Here is an 18648-nt window from a genome sequence, read left to right on the forward strand (position 1 = left end):
TCACTTCCTCAAATTTATTGATTCACTTATTTACAATACACTTGATGACCAGTCAAAATACATAAAACACAATCTCTACAAAAATAAATACATTTTTACACTTAACAAATTGGTAATTCCGTCGATTAATAAAACAAATGATTGGTTACTCCGGAAGCAACTCTTGGAGCCGTACTGATCCTAATTATCCTCAAATTGACCTCGTGGGGACTAATAGTCCTCCTGAAAAACTTCTGAAACCTTGTAGACAACAACCAAATCGATTGGTCCTCATCCTTCCATCGCAATTCAGCAGCGAATTGAAGCGCTTGCGGGTCATAGGCGATTAACCTAAAACTCGCATAACAATTTTGGAAAAAAAATTAAACACTTGGCTACTTTTGGTGGTTGGTAACCGGATTCCAGGCCGCAATTGACGTCTCTCTAACCGGACTGAAGAAAATCGTGTCGTCTTTTGGGTCAAGGGCTAGACCTAAACCTTGCGATGATTTTTTCCCGACTAGAGTAATGGGGAGTTCTTCGTCTTGGCCTGGGGGGCCCTTCTGTAGGGCTGACGTCGGGATACTAAACAAACTGCACCCAAATTTAATTTAAAAATAATTCAAACAAAGCGTTACCCACCGGTCAGTAGCCAGGGGCTGGAAATACAAAATTCCTAACTTGGGCGAGTGTGTGAGCCCCACCACCCCATCCATAAGGGTGAAACGCTCCCCTGCGACAGTATAATCGGAAAAGTCGGGGTCTGGGAACATCGTGGGGTGCATAAGACGCCAGGCTGTGTCATGCCTCGAATCATACACAACCAAACCTAAGCACAATCAAGTAAAAAAAAAAGTTTATTGTGCTGAAAATCACTTTTTGTAATTTGCCTCAATTTTGATGCTTTAAAAAATATTCACAATAAAAAGACCACAGTTTTCTAGTGATTTTTTCATTGTTTTCGGAAGTATTCACTGAAATTTTGTATTTTTTTGCTCACAAAGTTTCAGTCAGCCGCCAAACAATGGTTGCAAAAAAACACCAGTGCCGTTTTTAGAACTACAACATTGACATACCTCCTGTCCCCCTATCACACTATTGAATATCCTGGAGCAGTTTTCACGGACTTTTGGTCTTTTTTCTTGGATTTTGTAGAAACGTCAATTTGGTCAATTGTCAAACGCGCCATAGATGCGCGCGCATGCGCTTTGATGTTCAACACTAATCATTTCGAAAATTCGTCAGTTTAACCTTTTTGACCGTGTTTTTGACTAATACAAAGGAGTTTCAATTTAATATTCCTTATTTAAATCGAGTTATTATCCCAATTTTGGTGTTTTTATCTAACAGATCGTCCAACGTTACCGACAGGGGGACAGAATTCAATGAAAAACTGAAGTGAGATGTGAGATGCAAGAAAGACAGACTCATCCATTTATGAATTAACGTAAGGCACGTAATGAATGTTGTAAAATGTGTAAGCATTTTGATTGGACCGTTTGAGGTCGGCCATTAAAATTACAGAAAAAACCAATCAGCTTAGATTTTTGGTTTCATTGAAAAGTATACTTTCGTACATAATTGGTCCATTTAAGGACGGCCATTAAAATAAGTTAGCAACCAATCACTTTGAATTTTTGGACTCATTCATTATTTAATATGAATGGTTAGTTTAAATAGAAACTAAGCAATAAATAAACCTTGTTTTTTTAAACGATCTTTTTAATGCTTCCAAATTCCAAAAAAAATTTTTATTTATGGTTCTTGTACCTAAAAATTTTGTCAAAAAATTACGTTTATTTTGAAGTTTTGCCAAAAAAACTTTTATGTATTTTGGGTGTACTTCTGCTCTTTGAACGATATCAATAATCAATATTCCGCAATTTTTTTCTGTGAGATAACACTCTGCTCAAACTAATTTTTTTAGTTCTTCCTCTACAACAATCTCTAGAACCTCTGTTTTTTAATTGTATTTTTTTTTCATTTTTAAATAGATGCTCAAATCTCTGCTTTCAGACAGTCGTCCCTCCATGTGAGGTGTTTATTATTGTCCACCGCTATTTTGCTAGTTTGTTTTTATTGAATTTGGTTTTAATCTTATCTAAATTTATATGCCATGAATTTTATAAAGTAAATGAGGTCAGTATTTTTGCAAATTCTTATTCATTCATAATGTCAATCGTTTTTGAGTTGTGACGATATTCTTAATTTTTTTATTGGTAGCCGAGATTTTTGTTTAGATAGTATAAATCTTTATCTTTCTGGTAATAAAAATTAAATTAAATTATTAAATTAAATTAAAATTGGAAAAAATAATTTAAAAATTTTAAAATAAAAAAATATTGACAATTAAGCGTAATGGAATTAATCGTTCTGTTCTTGACTTATTTTAAGCGGAAATGGTTTTCTTTATAATTTTTTTGTATAAATTAGCATAAAAACATTTAAAATAACACCTAAACACAAAAAATTAAAAAACATCACCCTTTATAGTATAAATAAGATAAAACAAGAACAAAAATAATAAAGCTGTTTGTGTTATACTTTCAATATGTTTTTTATAATTGTTTATTTGTTTCTTTTTTTCATTATAATTGCTAGTAAAATAAATACCTAATTACAAAAATAAAAATGACGTTGTATTACTTAAAAACAAATGACGTCAGATATGTCCTTATGGTGATAAAATGTAGCATTAAAAAAATAAAATCGACCTGTTCGAGATTTTTTTGAAGAATGACTCATATCAAAGGTATAAATTTTGTGTGTTGCTTTTGGTTTTGGTTCAACCTAAACTCAATTTTATTCTGTCATATCTTCTGAAATGAATTAATTTTATTAGTATTCCTACTATTTATAAAATATTTCATCCAATAATAAAAACTATTTTTAGAAAAAATTCCTTCACCCATTTTTAAATACAGTTTTACACACATACCGTGACAAACTCAACAGCAAATTGACAGTTTAACAAAAAACTAACAAATTTCTAAGAAGTGGTACCAAAACAACATAATTTATATCAATTGGTTCGAACAAAGTCGCTGCAAAATTTTATTATAAAGTGCAATAAATTAATGAACGTTTTTAGGTTAAAAATGTCCAATTAGTTAATCTGGCATTAGCGATGTATTTAATAGAATCATTGACAGAACGCTTCACAACAATTTTTGCGAAAACAAATTCGCAACCGTATTTTTTTCAATTCCACAAGTTTCAGTGGACGTTCATGCAAGATAAGTAAAGTTTTTTTTTGACATAATTTGCAATAAAACAAAAATTCTAAATAAATTTTACACTTTCAAAATTGATACACAAAAATCCCTAAATTGAATGAAGTAAAAAAAAATTTAAAACGGCGAAAAGAGGCAAATTACAAAAATTTTTATAAAAAAAACTCGTTTCATATGATTAGAAATTCTCTAGACCTGGTGCTGCTGTGTCAGACATGTAGACAAAAGCCCGCTCGCAGCCCCCATGTCCCGTCTCATCAATAACTAAGTTAGTTAGCAGCGAATTGGGGCGCAGAACTTGTCTTGGGAAAACAACAGTTTTCACAATTTGGTCGGTCTCTAGATCAAAAACGACCAATTTTGGAGGACACACACGTTGGAAGTCCTCAAGGGCTAGGTTAACCCCCGAATCTAGAACCTTGACAAGGCTATAAAATAATTTTTATTTGATTGGGTAAAATACCCAAAGTCGGTTGCATGAATCCGCCCTGATTCTGTAGACTGAAGTAAGCCCGTCACAGCTGTCATTTTGACCCCTCCCGAACTTATGGGCCTCCCAATTGGGGTACGCTTGCAGCATTGGACTCGATCCAGGCGGCGTGTGTCGGGGAATCACCGCCAACGTGGCGGAAACGCCCGACCAGAGGCGCGGAACTGCGAGGAAAATCCGGTCATTGGTGATTTCCAAACCGGTGAAAACGTTCCGTTCCGGGCTGAAATCAACAGTTCCGGATTTGTTTTCAATATATATTGTGTCGTACCGGAAGTTGTTGATGAGGCGGTGGTCGAAGGGGAATTGAAAGTCGAGCAAATTCCACTGGTTGACCACCTCGAGTTCCAGTGATAGGACAGGTGATAAGAATAGAAGGAAGAGTGCGTGGCGTAACATCTGAAAGGAAAAAAAAGTTGCGATGGCCGGGAATCGAACCCGGATCAACTGCTTGGAAGGCAACTATGCTGACCATTACACCACCATCGCACATATGATCGCGACTATCGATTACTACAAGCTGACATTGTTGTATTACTGGTTGTCTATCTTTAACTGTTTTATGTAAATTCAATTTAAAAGTGCAAGGTTTGCAATTGAAAGTTGTGCACTTATCAAAATTTTATTTCAAATCATTTGTGTAACATCTTGGTCTGAAAAACGTAGTGAACTTAACCGTCTAGGTCAGCTACTATTGTTTACTACAAACACAGTTAAATAGGTTGAGGTATTTACTATTGTACGCTTAAATACCATTTATTTGTCATTTTTTTGTCTTTATTAGTGTGGACAGAGATAAAACAGATTTATTTATGTTTGACGTGACGTTATTAATGTGTACTGCATAATAAACACTAGTGCATACCAATTCCTTGAAGCATTTAATTGCATAAAAATGGCAAAATGGGTAAATAAACTAGTAGAGCAACTTTTATTGCACTTTTTTATAAAATAATTTGTGTTAATTATTGGCAATAACTTTGAACTAGTAATAAATCACATTCCAGTTTAATAAAAAATCAGTGAAGAAATTGTTTTTTCTTCCAAAATTTGAGATTCAGATTGCATATTTTTTATTGTTATTCCATTGTGTTCAAAAATAAATGAAATAAGTAATTTCTACTCTACTGAAAAAAGAGATTATGCATGTAAATTTTGTGGAGATTTAAGGAATGCCAACTGAAATATTAAAAAATAGTTGACTAATTAAATTTTGAGCAAGCTAGTCGGTTATCTAAGTATCTATTTAAAGAAAGCAAGACTTATTTAGCGAAACACGATTTTAACACTTGCAGTTATCAACATATACGTAACTAAAGTGAAAATAAAACATGCGAACATGTTTCGTTATTTTTTAATCGTTAATTCAGTAAATAAAGACTAAAACGTAATACAGGAAAAAAAGGATTTCTACATTGTTCTCTCCCTATTAATATAAAAATTTTCTGATGCCTCAGAAATAGCAGAAAATAAAATTGCCTTTATATATTTCAAATAAAGTAAAAAATATGTGCATAATTTTAACCACGAATTACTAACATAAAAAATACAGCTTTTGGAAAATTAATATGGAAATTAGAGAATATCTTTAACATCCTCGAAAAGGTTCTTCTAGATTTTAATTTGAAAATATTTGAATAAACTTTACGAGTAAAGTCGCACAATTTCAGTTTGAAACTTCTATGGAGTGACACACTGTTCTGGTCAAAAAATAGCACTAAAAACTAGTACAAAAGTAACGTTTTTTAATTTTATCAAGTTCTTTATGGTAAACATCATGATTTTTTTTAGGATCTTCAAAAGCTTCATTCTTCGAAGTATCATAATTTTAAACAATGAACAATATGAAAAAAAGGTTAAAAAATTTGGCAGCAGTTACTTAGGTTACGAGGATATTTTTCAATTCAGAAAACAGAGAAAAAAAGACAGAACTAACAGAAACGATGAGAGAGCGTAGAAAACAGAAAGAAGAAAGTAAACAAAGAAGACACAAGGACTGAAAAAAGTGTGATTTAAGAAAGAATAGTGAATAGAAGACTAGAACAGAGAAGAAAGAAGATAGAAGGAAGAGGGAAAAGAGGATAAACAATAAACATAATAGAGAAGATAGAAAAAAGTTACATTAGAAAAAAAGTACAGAACAAAGAAAGATGGCGGGAAATAGACTATAGAAGAGAGAAGACAAAGAACTGAGTAAATCAGAGGAATAATAATATTTGTAATGTAAAACGTTTTTAAAGAAAATTAGCCCATAAATCCGAATCTGGTTTTTGGTTTTCTATAGTTGGTCACTTAATATTTCGATCATCTACTATCTAATCCAAAATTTACATTTTCATTCATAAACAAATGTAAATTATTAGATATTGCATAAGCTGTTCGAAAAAGCCAAATGCAGTAAAAATATTATTTTAATTATTAAATTTAATAACGGCTAAATTGTGTAGCAAAATCAGTGGACAGTTCTCTGTCTGTTGATCAAAGTATTAAAAAAATTCTTTTAAATTAAACTGAACAAACGAAACAATATTTTCCTTTAAAACTCTTTGCCTACACCCAGTGGTTTTGTTTCTGTCTGGGTCACTTCTAGAACCAGACAAAATAAAAAAGCCATCGTCTTTTAATTGGCCGCCTGTTGTGCTTTTCCTTTCTTCCTTTATTTATTGTTTATCACAGCGTGATTTGCATGAATAGTTCTGGTAAATAGTGCAATTGTGCAAGTGATACAGAAATGCAAATGCGGAGGATTGTCAAGGTTAGCCATGTGTCCCGTTCGAAATAAAAAAAATTGACAGGACCTGCTGCAGATTTTTTAGAATGTGTGTTATTACGAAAGTGAAACACTTTCAGTTGGGATAGTTAATGACCTCCATTTCGTTATATAACTCGATGTCTACACCGGATTGTCGATTAATGAAATTTACTGTTATGATGAACTTGAATTCTCAAGGATTGTATAACACGAGACAATTATTGTCGAAAATTTAAATTCTTCTACAGTTTTGATTATATATTGTTATGGTTTTACTCACGCGTGTCGGAGAGAAAGTGGCTCAAATTATAAATTAACTCAATGATAAATATTTATTTCGGAAGTTGTAAAAATTCCAAAGAACAATAGAAAAGCGTGTATCAGATCGGTAAAGCTCTATCACGACTTGTCAGTAATTATAAAGTATGTTTAAATAATTTGTTAATTATGGCTGTTTTCCGAGAATATCTACCTACCACACTAGAATTATAAATCGTTTTGTGCATTGTTAGACCTTTGCGGTTCAGTAAATCCACTATTTCGTAACAGTGAACCTGGAGAAAAATTGCCTCCGTATTCACTTACTCCACTTTTCCATGCACTTAACTTTTACAGAAACACGCACATGCAGGATGGTTTTATTCTTTTCTATATTTTTAATTATAAATAAGTACGTAAATAATAAGTAATTTAAAAAAAGTTACCACAATTCTTTGCATAGTAATTTTAATAAGAATGTTCTAAATATGCAAAGTAATAAAAAATGATCATGGGCTGTGACTTCAAATTTAAGTTGGTAACATTACATGATTCAATTAAATTGAACGCTTGGTTTTTTGTCCTTGAGTGGTCTGTGCGTAACCACACCCTCGCTAAATTAATGAGAAAAATGACTTCATAGTCCAACTAGGTCGGTAAAAAAGAAAGTAATTATTTTGAAAAATTATCAGACACAAACCCACCCACACTATTTGTTATCACAAAGGACTTGTTCTCAGGTATTTTAAGCTGTGTTCTAGTCCACTACACATGAATTATTATTATTGCAAACATTATTAGACTTGGAAATCACTCGAGTGTTACAAAAGTGTCAGTAGATGCTTCAAATTTTTGCAAATTCATTGTTTGTAGGTCCGGTATGGAAAGTGATTCAAGGTCCGACAGATGTCAGTCTGTAATTCTTGTCAAGTGGTACAATTTTATTGTCTCCATTTACCACGGTCATACGTAACATGGAATTATTTTGCCAACGCAATTCGGAGTTTTTGCAGCGTTCTGCAAAGTCATTCGTTCAGTCTACGGTGGACTATCACTTAGGAGACGAAACGAGCAGCAAATCGCTGGATTTTCTGAACTCAAAAAAATAGTACGGCAAAGCTTTGAGTCAAATTGTTTTAAATTAATTTAAATTCACCAGTTCACAAATTACTTGCAAAAATGCACTCGTAACAGACTGAGAAAAACTGACGACTAAAATTTTCCTAAAAAACATTAGAAAAAATTATATAAAATTAGCGCTTCGTCCTGTAATTTTCAAGACACTGCGAACATGGTTAAAGATACAAGAAAAATGTTAAGGAGAAATTTGTAGAGAATTAAATTTCCTTTAAAAAAGTCCGCGAGACTATATCTCTATCGTCAACGGTTTAGACCCTAAAGACTTTCAAAGGCGCTGAGGCCACGGATTCGTTTCATTTTACCGGTGGTCAAGTAACGGAAAGTTAATTTATACCTAAACTGTAGAAGATAGATATGTGGTGTCGCAGACTTTTCTATAGGAAATTTAATTCTCTACAACTTTGTTCCTTACACTTTTTTTGTATCTTCAACCGTATTCCCAGCGTTTTGATAAATATACGTCGGTGCGCAAAGAATTATCAATTAGCGTTCCACCTTTTTATTTTTGCGAACGCTGCGAATACGGTTGAAGATACGTAAAAAGTGTAAAAAACAAAGTTGTAGATAATTAAATTTTCTACAAAAAAGTCCGCGACACCATATTTCTATGATCAACGGTTTAGGTATAAATTAACTTTGCAATACTTGACTACCGGCAAAATGAAGCAAATCCGTCGCTTGAGCGTCTTTGGGGCCTAAATGGTTGAAGATAAGGACAAGGTCTTGCAAACTTTTTTGTAGAAAATTTAATTCTCTACAAATTTTTCTTTAACATTTTTCTTGTATCTGTAACCGTATTCGCAGCGTTTTGAAAAAAATGGGACAGGGTGCAAATTGGTAAAAGTTTGTAATTTTTTTAAATATAGTTTTACATAAAATTTTTGCATTATGTCTATGTCTAACTATTAAAAATTTAATGCTCCATCTGCCTGTATTTTTTGTTATAATAATACTTTTACGAAAATGGAACACAGCGCTCTCTGGCGACGCTACCGAAACTATCGAGAACAGGAACGTTTTATTCGCACGTCGTGTCACATCCTAGCCTTTAGTTATCCGTAGTTTGTTCGAAACTGTCCAAAATGCCCACTTTCCATGCATTTATTCATGGCATTTGTTGCATAGATGCAGCTCTTTTTTCCGCATATTTGCCCAGCCCTCTTCACCTTGACTCATTTTGAATTGAATTACCTTCACAACAATAAGGGCACAAGTGAAACTTTCCCGTGATTTTGTTATTAAAAATTGCAAAATTTTCCTCGATTCTCATGAAATTGATCAAAACAATCGGGAAATTATCCCATCCCCATTGCGGCACGTTTTTATTGACATTTATGAACCTGACTGAATAATTACACACTTGATGTAATTAGTATCGCACTTTAATTACTTTCATTGCGTTAAATAGGCTTAGCTAATGCCATAATTTGAATTAATTTGATTTAATTAGATGCGTGTCAATAGGGGATGTTGGGATTGACAACTTTTTAATTAAATTTCGAAACGGTCTATTTTTGTAAAGTTCAAAAGTCGATTTTTGTGGCAATTGACGTAAATTTGCATAGGTATATGTGTGGTTGCACAACTGGAAAAATGGCGCAAACCGCACCGTTTTCCAACTCAATGAGAGGTAAATACTTGGGTTTATTGGCGATAATTACTGAAAGAGGAAATTATTATAATTTAATAATGAGTTGGGGGAATCGCCGGTTTTGTAACGAAATTTTAATTTGGATGTAGGTCGCTCTAATTAATTGCAATTTTGTAACCCGATTATGTGAACAAAGCCGAACAAGTGTTAATCCAAATTTGCCAAATTCCTCAATTATGTAATTAGCAAATTTTTGGTGTTTTTTGGGTGTCGGTGGAGCGCGAAATCGCTTTACCACAGTTTTTTCAGTGACCTTGACGCAGTAACAAATAGCACAGTTTCAGGAAGTTTTCTTGAAAAAATTCAGCACTCACCCTCACTTGTTACACGCACTGTTCGAGCACTGCCACTATTTGGTAATAAAGTGCCGGCAGATCTTAAGTTCTGGGGTACTTTCGCCGGTCCCCCCTTTGAGTGATGGCCTCGGCGAGCCCCCAAATCGTAGACACACCCGCCAGAAGCGTATTATTTCCCCTAGTGACCTTAACACCGGACGTATCCGCTTCAGAGGAAACGGCATTGCAGAATTTTTGATTTTTTTCGACAGGGGGTTCCCCGGAAGTAGCGTTTTCGCCATTCGATGGCGAGAAAGTGCATATCGGCGGGACGATAAACATGCCCAGCATGTCTCAGATAGCTCGTAATAAAAGTTTCGAAACGTGGATACGAAGTGAAAAGTTACTCTAGATAACGTCTGTCTCACACGTATAACATTGCAGAAATTTTTGAAAGTAAGGCGGTTTAGGTGACAAAACGGGAAACTTTGTGCTCGGCTGCATGGACTGACAAGTGATAGCAAAGGTCGAAATTTTGACATTCGAATCAAACGAACTGAGAATATATTCGTAAAATGATACTTACCACCTTTTTGTTTTGTCAAGTCCACAGTTATGTTGAATCTCTTTTCACTTATTACCACTTCATATAATTAAATAATTCAGCAGAAAAGTACCAAAAATACCAAATAAACATTTTTCCCTTATAATTAAATTGTTAATCAAAAGACTATTTTCTGAATAACTGTTTTTTTTGCTCAAAAATCACTCGAAATTGACTGAGATTTAAACAAAATTTCAGACCTAAAATAAAGATTTTTTGACTTAATGTTTCAAAAAAATTTTTTCAAAGAAGGGCGCGAGCATTTTTGGCTCTGTTTCAATCAAATATTTTGAGATAAGTACATTTTTCTGTTTCACACATGAGCCCAATCGCTTACAAAATCACGAAATATCATGTTTTATACATTCTAAGGAAAACAATTTATTTATATGTTGTATTTAAATACTATTTTAACAAATAAAAGCATGAAGAAGATCCGAGAGAAAACCATTTTTTTTTAGTTTATTTGTCAACTTAACAAAAATTAAAAAAAGTCAAGAAAAAAATGCAAAATAATGTTCTTTTCTCTGAATAGCCACATCAATCAATAGCTAAGTTTCTCTATCAGTTGACAATATTAAAAGTACTTCAAATTCTTAAAAAATGGCATGCCCGTTATTTACTCCTTCAAATAGTGAATTTAAACAAAAAATAAATCATTATTTTTGGATAAAATAGCTCTATGTAGGAAATATCTTTTGAAAGTTTTTGTCTTAAAAATAAGCTAAATTATTTGGAATTGGCTGAAATAGTTTTGATCTAAACGGTGAATTTGTGTCTTGTTATTCGGCTAAAGATTTTAAAATATTTAAGTGAAGTTTGGAATTTAAAACTAGCTAAATCTCTTAGAATCTACAGAAATTTTCCAGTTCATAGTTAAAAGGAGAGTTTTGTGGTCTCTTTCGGTCATTGTTTTTTAAATAAATAATATTTTATTCACATTCGAGGTAAGTAGCTCTAATGAGTTTGTTTCATTGTTTAGAAAATATTGACAAAATCTCTTAAAATAAGTAAGTTTGTGGTTTTTAAAAACGAGCTTAATCACTGGAAAATTAAGTACAACGAATTTTCCGGCCTGTTTTCTGCAAAATCTACTCAAATAATATGGTTTCTGGTTTAAAAAAAATCGCTTGAAATTTGTTGATAATGACAATTTTCTAATATATTTAAAAACATTAGTAAATAACTATATTGCAAGTAAAAAAAGTATAAAAAGGTGGTTTTCTAGCTCATTAAGTTACTTTATTATTTTCCTTGAAAACAAGTTAAATCGATCACACTTTACTGATTAAATAACAGAATTTTTTACTTTTTGTTCAATAACCACCTACGAAACAATGTAAAATAAATGTGTATCTGCTCACATAAACAGTTGAACAATAAACATAGATAAATTTCTTGGATTCGATTCAAAAAAATCAGACAGAAAATTCAGGTATGGTTTTTGGCCTATTTTGGCAAAATCTCTCCAAACAAATAAGTTCCACTTCTGGAAATGGACTACATTTGCTAAATTAATTGGTCGATTTAGTTCGTGGTAGATATTTAAGAAAATATTTCTAAAAAAAAAGGCATTTTCTATTAAAACCCACAAAATTGGCGCAGTTTGGACCTAAAACGACGAATTCTTGTTTTGTTAAAAATCTTTTTAAAAAGTTGGATAATTAATAATACAGGTTTTTAATCAACCTTAACAAAAAAAATTTGAAATTGGTTTATTTTGACCACGTACTAAATTTCATCAAGTAGGTACAATGACTTTTTTATAATATATAACATTTTGCAAAATTCCTATTTAAAAATAACAAACAGACAAAATGTTTTTTTGTTAAGCTCTGTTACCTGTTAATATTAACACACCCTGTATAAATAAATTTGTGCCAATTAAGTATCGTAACTCCGGAAATAACAAAGGTTTTGGCTTAAAACTAAGCATAATTTTTCCAAATTAACTGAAATATTCAGTAGATTTTTTGAAACAAGTGTTGTAAGCCAAGTGCAGAAAAATCTCTTAAAATAAATAAATTTTTGCCCCAAAAGCAAGTTTAATTGATTGGTTTTAAAACGACGACCTTTTGGCCTCTGTATCGGTAAATTAATGATTTTAACATCAGTGAGTTTCTGTTTGAAACACATTCCTCTGATTCCAATAAATTAAATAACAAAATTGATACAAAAAATCCACGTCGCTTGCCTTTTTTGAAAAATGAACGAGTTTCCTTAAAAGTCTGATGAAGTAGGTTAACACAAATTTGGCTGGTTATTTTCTGTGAGTGAGTTTTTGGCTTAAAAATTATTAGTTTAGATTAGATTAAATTCCAAAAATTTGACTCGTCTTACTGATTATACAGAATGTTTAAAAATGGTTGTACATCAAGTCGACTATGGAATTCAATCAACATGCCGCCTCGTTCAAATAACTATTGTAGTTTTCAAGCCTTCTACATAATGTCATCCGTGTCAATTTTTTTGCACTTTTTGGCAAAGTTTGTCTTGATTTTTGTTCATATTTCGGTGATTTTTGTTGTTGTGTACTTTTGCGTTTCTATATAAGAAAGCTTTTTGCATTATTTTAACGGAATCTTTCACTTTGACAGAATTCACATTTAAATTAAGCGGCACATTACGTTAAAATTTTGTAGGTGACATGATGAACATCCATTTCTGTACAGTGTGGATTTGATTAATTTACAGTTTGCTTAAATTTGAATAGGTATTTAAGATTCAAAATATAAATTGTTTTTAGGGTATATTACACATTATTCAAATTGTCTTAAATTGTATGTAATTAAAAATTTGGAAAGTTATTATTAATTTATTTACCTGATGCATATTGAAAATATTTGCATGTTTAAAAGCAAGCATTCTACATTTAAAGCTGAAAACTGTTTAGTCGTAGTGAACAATAAAATGTTACGAATTCTGAGAAAGATAATTAATCAAAATGTAACTTTTGAATTTTGTAATCAAGACAGCCAAAATATGATTTCAAAATAGATGCCAAGCTGGCAACAAAATTAAAAAAACAAATGTCAAATAACAAAAATATACCAATCATTCGCATCCTAAACGAAAATTTATAGTCAAGTCATTTTAACTGTGTTAAGTCCACTAAGCTAATTGTGGTTATTTTTAATGAATTAATACGTGTTGTCTGCGCACTTGTAGGTTGCCAAAATTGTATACTGTGCTAATTTAAATATTCTCATTATCATCGCTCGTAACGTGCAACATTAAGAAACAGCAACTTTTACTTGCTGTCATGTAAATTTCTCGAGGAAGTTAATTAATTAACAGTGATATTAAAAACGTCTCATTTTCAAATGTCACAATACGTCATTGTGCTATGATAAATTACCAAAATAACATAATTATCACCAACAATCTAATACACCATGTGACACAAATCGAACAAATTGAAGAAATGAACGCAAGTGTAACAAATTAAATGCGTAATGAAAGGTATGCCAAAGTGTGGAATTTTTTAAAAACAAATTAAATTTAGTTATAATCGGATTAAGCAATTTTGTGCCTTCATACAATTCTAATTAGAGCGGTTAATTTGAACCTGTGGAAAAATCAAAGTGCGATTTGAATTATAAGTAATTTGATAATCGATTTGTTTTTCTGCACGTTCACTGGCACAGATCCACATGATTTGGAACTTTTCGATCAAATTATAATTGCAAAAATAATTCAATTGCAACGAACAAATATCGTACGCGTAAAAGGGAGGAGTTAAGAAAGCCGGAGACAATTTTTGCTTTATCGCTATTGTCTCAATGGGCTGGGCGTGTCATTTGATCGATTTCCACCTATTACGCACGAGAAGTGAACGGGTTGGGAAAAAATCCCTTCAATTAGGTCACCCATTGTGTGATTATTACATCTGATGTAAATAGATATTCGAAAGTTTTGGTGATTTTTTACGACACATTACGATACAAATGTGGTTTCGTCTATTTACCCAAAGAGATATCGAAGTTATTGCTTATTAATTATTAATTAGGTGTTACCATTGCTTTGTCTTTCTAATTTCAATGTTAAAATTTTATTATTACAACAATCAAAACGTGTTTTAGTTGAGGCAGTTCAGTTGACCCTCAACACTTTCGCTCATTTTTTATCGTTTGGGGCAAATTAAAAATTAAAATCGAAAATAAAAGGAAGGGAATTGAATAACTACGGTTCAATTAAAAATAATAATCACTCGGATTTGGGTCAAATACCAACACTCAGAGAATAATTAATGATGTTTTGACTTATTTTTGCAAAATCTCTTCAAACAAATGAATTTCATCAGGTTCAAAAAACAAGCTAATTGGCTATAATAACTCAATTCAGTCCCGTTGAGAAAAAATCTCTTAAAAATCCTAGCTGAAATAAAATAGTTTAGACCTAAAAGGACGATTTTTTTCTTGTTTGGACATGTTTTAAAACAAACAGGTTCCGATTTAAAAACGGATTAAATTGCTTAGAATTTACTGAAATATCGCAATTCATTCTAAAAATTGAGCTTGAAATATTCAAAAATCAGGAATTTTTAATTCAAAAACAAACATAAGTAATCAGAATTTGCTGAAGTATTGCAACTCAGGACTAAAAGGACGGTTTTTTGCCTTATTTCACTAAAATCTATCCGGATATCACTTAAAATTGACTGAAATATTAGGCATTTTTTTTGATATTGCCTATTAGTTTTTCGTTTAAAACTATCCAAATCATCCTCTTTCAGGAACATCTTTTAAATAATTGATTATGTTGCGTAGTAGGTTCGCCTCCGCAATAATATTAATAATAAATAATCAATTTATTATTGTTATTATTATTATTATTACTATTACTATTATTATTATTATTTATATTATTATTAATTTATTTATTAATTTTCTTTTAAATACAAGTTAAATCGTCCGGTCCTGGCTGAAACCTAATTTTGAATATTGTATTACATCTCAAGTTTTTTCTCTGACTTTTTGGAAATTTTATTTAATTTCTTCTGAATTCCTCAAAATTTCCCCAAATTTGAACACCGATTTGCGTTGCGGTTTACAAATCTTAAAAATTTATAATCATAATAATATAATATAGTAATCAGTTAATCTCACAATTTAGAGTTTGCTATTAAATACTTTAGGTATCTCTTCCTTGTATTTTTTCAAAATTTGCCTAATAACATTAAGTTGCTGCAAACAATTATTATCATTCATTCTAAAACATCTGATGATTTTAACTTTTTTATTTAACGATAAATTAAAATCGCAAGCCCGAATAAAATAATTAATAAAATAAAAAATATAAAAATAATTTTGGGGCTAACAATTTTCTTAAATTTTTTTAGCTTAAAACATTATTGAAACATATTTTGTTTTTGAATAACACTAGAAATAAAAAAATTGCTTAAATTATAATATGTTCATATTGTTTAAAATTAATAAAGTTAATTAATTAATATTAATTATAAGGAATTTTGCAAAAATTCTGAAAAAAATCACATAGTATACATTTAAAAAAATATAAAATAGTATTTTACAGCAGATGCTCATTTTTTACACCAAAATTCAGACAAGGAAGAAATACTTATTTTTTGATCTATTTCATCAATTAATATTCTCATGTAGAGTTTGTAGCTCAAAAAACGTGCAAATTTGAAATGAGGCAAATCAATTCTATTTTTCGTAATTTTTTTTTGGTTTTGAGCAAATTTAAAATTAAAATAAAATAATAATAAAAAACACTATCTAAGGTCTTACTTTGCTTTTATTTATTTAACATAAAAAATAATAGTCATACGAATCTTAAAGTTCACAAAACGTTCCGTCGAGTTAAAAAGCGTATTACTGGAATTTCTGCTTAAAAAATACAGATTCATCCAGAAAGATTGTGTCTGTAGACAACAGATTTGAAAATATTTTTATTGGATTGTACATTTTGGTATCCTTTAAAATTTAAGTTCAGTATTGTCAACAAAAACCGTAATTTTGGACCAGGCTGTACATGATGCTCTACGACAAAAGCGTTTCTGGACTCGGACATTAAACAAATAAGGACATGAATACTTCGAGTACCTGTAACTAATCTAGAGCCCCCAGAATAAAAATTCTCCGGGAAATTCACCTGTGCACTAATTGTGCACAGTAGGCTACTAATTGCGATGTGTTTAAAAAAATTCTTATTTCAAAAAGAGAAATTGAAACATTTTTCCAGCTGAAACTATAAAACCGATCAACTCCGAGTTTTGATCTTTCAATAGATTACTACAAGCAGGTTTTGACGGTTTTTTTAATTTTCCCGTAAGACCCACAGTTATCCAGAAAAATATGTTTCAGATTTTTCAAAAATCCAAATTTTCTCTTTTCTTAAGCAGTCACCACGATGACACTATGTAGGTTTTCCTTGCAAAAAACTATATCAGAGTAATTATCGCAAAATTATCTAAATTATGACGTAGGTTTAAATCGATATATCACAATTAATAACATAATTGTTAATAATTAACAAATGACCTTTAAATAAAAATATTGGTAAAACTATAATAAAAGTTTAAAAATGACGTAGACTATTTCAAGCAAATCTACTTTTTTGAAAATGTCTATTCAAACCTTTGGATAACATAACATTTTACGAATGTTTGAAAAATTAACAAAATATAAAAAGAATGGCATTTTTTATGACCCTGTGTGCGTACCTAAAAGTAGTAAAACTTTACCAAAACTTAATTAACGTCGAAAAACTTTAAACAATCTTATTAATTTTCATGTCATCAGTGATTATTATAACTCGATTGTTCTTGCCACTCTTGGATACTTGGATTCCGTTTCAGTGTTATTGGCAAATAACTACTCCGAACACGGAGATCAAGCAAAAATAAAAAAAATAAAACAAAATTTCAAAAGCAAATCCGAACTAAAAAATTTGGGAAAATTTTGGGAGAAATTGAAGGATTTTGCAGCAACGGTAATATCGTACGTGCATACGCACTTCCGTTGCCTCGAGCTCGGAAAGTAAAAATAAAACTCAATTTAATCATTCAACGATTTAATAACCAATCACAGCAAATTTTTCAACAACTTCAATCGCACGTTTTGATAAGCGGGTGCACAGCCATGCTCGCCCCCAAACAGCCCACAGTATTGCAAATATAATCATGGAAATTGCTCTCAATAGCCCACATAAGCCTCTTATACCCTGGCACCACCTGAGTCGACAACCGACATTCCCCACCCTTTTGCACCAAGAGGAAATTCTCCGGCTTGAAGGCAGTATCCGTGTTCCAAATGTAAATATCCGACTCTCCCTTGTACCTGAAGAAGATCGCGGCGCCGTTATCAGTCCCCAAAAGCACGATCCTGGTGCCGGGAGGCTTCGCCCCAACGTCGACAATCGCCCCATTAGCCTGCCCGCTCTGCAAGTAGCAAACCTTGATACTGAAAAGTCTGGGCGAGGACAAGTAGGTGAAGTAGAGCACGTTCCCGCAGGATTTCCGGGCGAGGGCAATGTAGAGCACGTCTTTGTTACCACCGGCACTTGCCGCAGCCGGTAACACCACCCTGTAGCCCTTCCCGCCGAAAACATCGTAAACCAGGATACCGCCAGCACCAGCATCGCTAGCGTAAACCCAAGCCTTGCCGTCCTTGGAGTAGTCAACAATCATGTACTGGAAGCGACTTTGTGGGGTCATGAAGGGCGAAAGGTCCACGGTTTTGATCACTTGGCCGGTGGCAGCGTTGATCCCGACGATCTTGGGAGGGCATCTCCTCACCGGTTGCTCCAAAGTGTTGCAAATGCCCAAATCCAGAGCCCAGAGGATGTCCAGGGGGTCCAGGAAGATGTCCACCACGTTCTGCAAGGCGTCACAGTTACCCTCCTCCTGGATGGCCCAGCATGGGAAGGGCTGGAGGGTCGCATGGCACCCACGCTGCTTCAGGTTGAACTTAGCAAGGGTGAAAGGGACGCCGTGCTTGAACCGAGGAAGGGCCACAATTGCGTCTTCTTTGAAGATCTGCATTCGGGTCCCGATCACGTTCTTCGGGACGTAACGTCCGGTCTGGAGATAGATGTTCTTGGTGGCCTCGCATGGGAACGCCAAGTTGGTGCCACTGAGCTTGTAGCTCAAGTCCGGGATCAGGTTCTTGTTGCAGTCGCAGTGGACCTCGGCAAAAACCGCCAAAAGCACCAGAATTTGCCACATTTCTTACTTGGACTTGTTGTTGGACGAGAAGATGAGTGAATAACGTCTGAAGCGGCTCCCGTGCTTTATACCCGA

The 18648-nt window shown here is 32.7% G+C and overlaps 2 protein-coding genes and 1 non-coding gene across 7 annotated transcripts; all 3 read right to left on the minus strand.

The window, feature by feature from the left end:
* On the minus strand, window positions 1-9844 carry yellow-e. 5 transcript variants are annotated; one of them, XM_015982256.2, is made up of 7 exons: window positions 9757-9780; window positions 3974-4101; window positions 3676-3925; window positions 3408-3630; window positions 622-808; window positions 379-573; window positions 1-330 (listed from the first exon to the last, which is right to left on the minus strand). In XM_015982256.2, exons 2-7 carry the CDS (start codon window positions 4099-4101, stop codon window positions 126-128), a joined length of 1188 nt encoding a protein of 395 aa, XP_015837742.1. In that variant the 5' UTR covers window positions 9757-9780; the 3' UTR covers window positions 1-125.
* On the minus strand, window positions 4120-4191 carry TRNAG-UCC (transfer RNA glycine (anticodon UCC)). The gene has a single exon. It is a non-coding gene; the product is annotated as a tRNA-Gly (tRNA).
* Window positions 9845-17428: 7584 nt separating the features above from the next.
* yellow-g lies at window positions 17429-18591 on the minus strand. Its single transcript, NM_001168309.1, is given in 1 exon segment — window positions 17429-18591. A coding segment is annotated over 1 exon segment (1119 nt). The 5' UTR covers window positions 18574-18591; the 3' UTR covers window positions 17429-17454.
* Between the last annotated feature and the right edge of the window lie 57 nt (window positions 18592-18648).

This window comes from Tribolium castaneum, chromosome 6 (assembly GCF_031307605.1).
Source record: "Tribolium castaneum strain GA2 chromosome 6, icTriCast1.1, whole genome shotgun sequence".
NCBI classification, from domain to species: Eukaryota; Metazoa; Arthropoda; class Insecta; order Coleoptera; family Tenebrionidae; genus Tribolium; species Tribolium castaneum.

Bases quoted from the DNA above. Each gene is read 5' to 3' on its own strand.
- yellow-e (XM_015982256.2), bottom strand. From the start codon at position 4,101: ATGTTACGCCACGCACTCTTCCTTCTATTCTTATCACCTGTCCTATCA. The intron at 809-3,407 runs GTCTAGAGAATT...GATTGTGCTTAG, and splicing joins GTCTGACACAGCAGCACCAG to GTTTGGTTGTGTATGATTCG. The intron at 574-621 runs GTGGGTAACGCT...ATTTGGGTGCAG, and splicing joins CAGCCCCTGGCTACTGACCG to TTTGTTTAGTATCCCGACGT.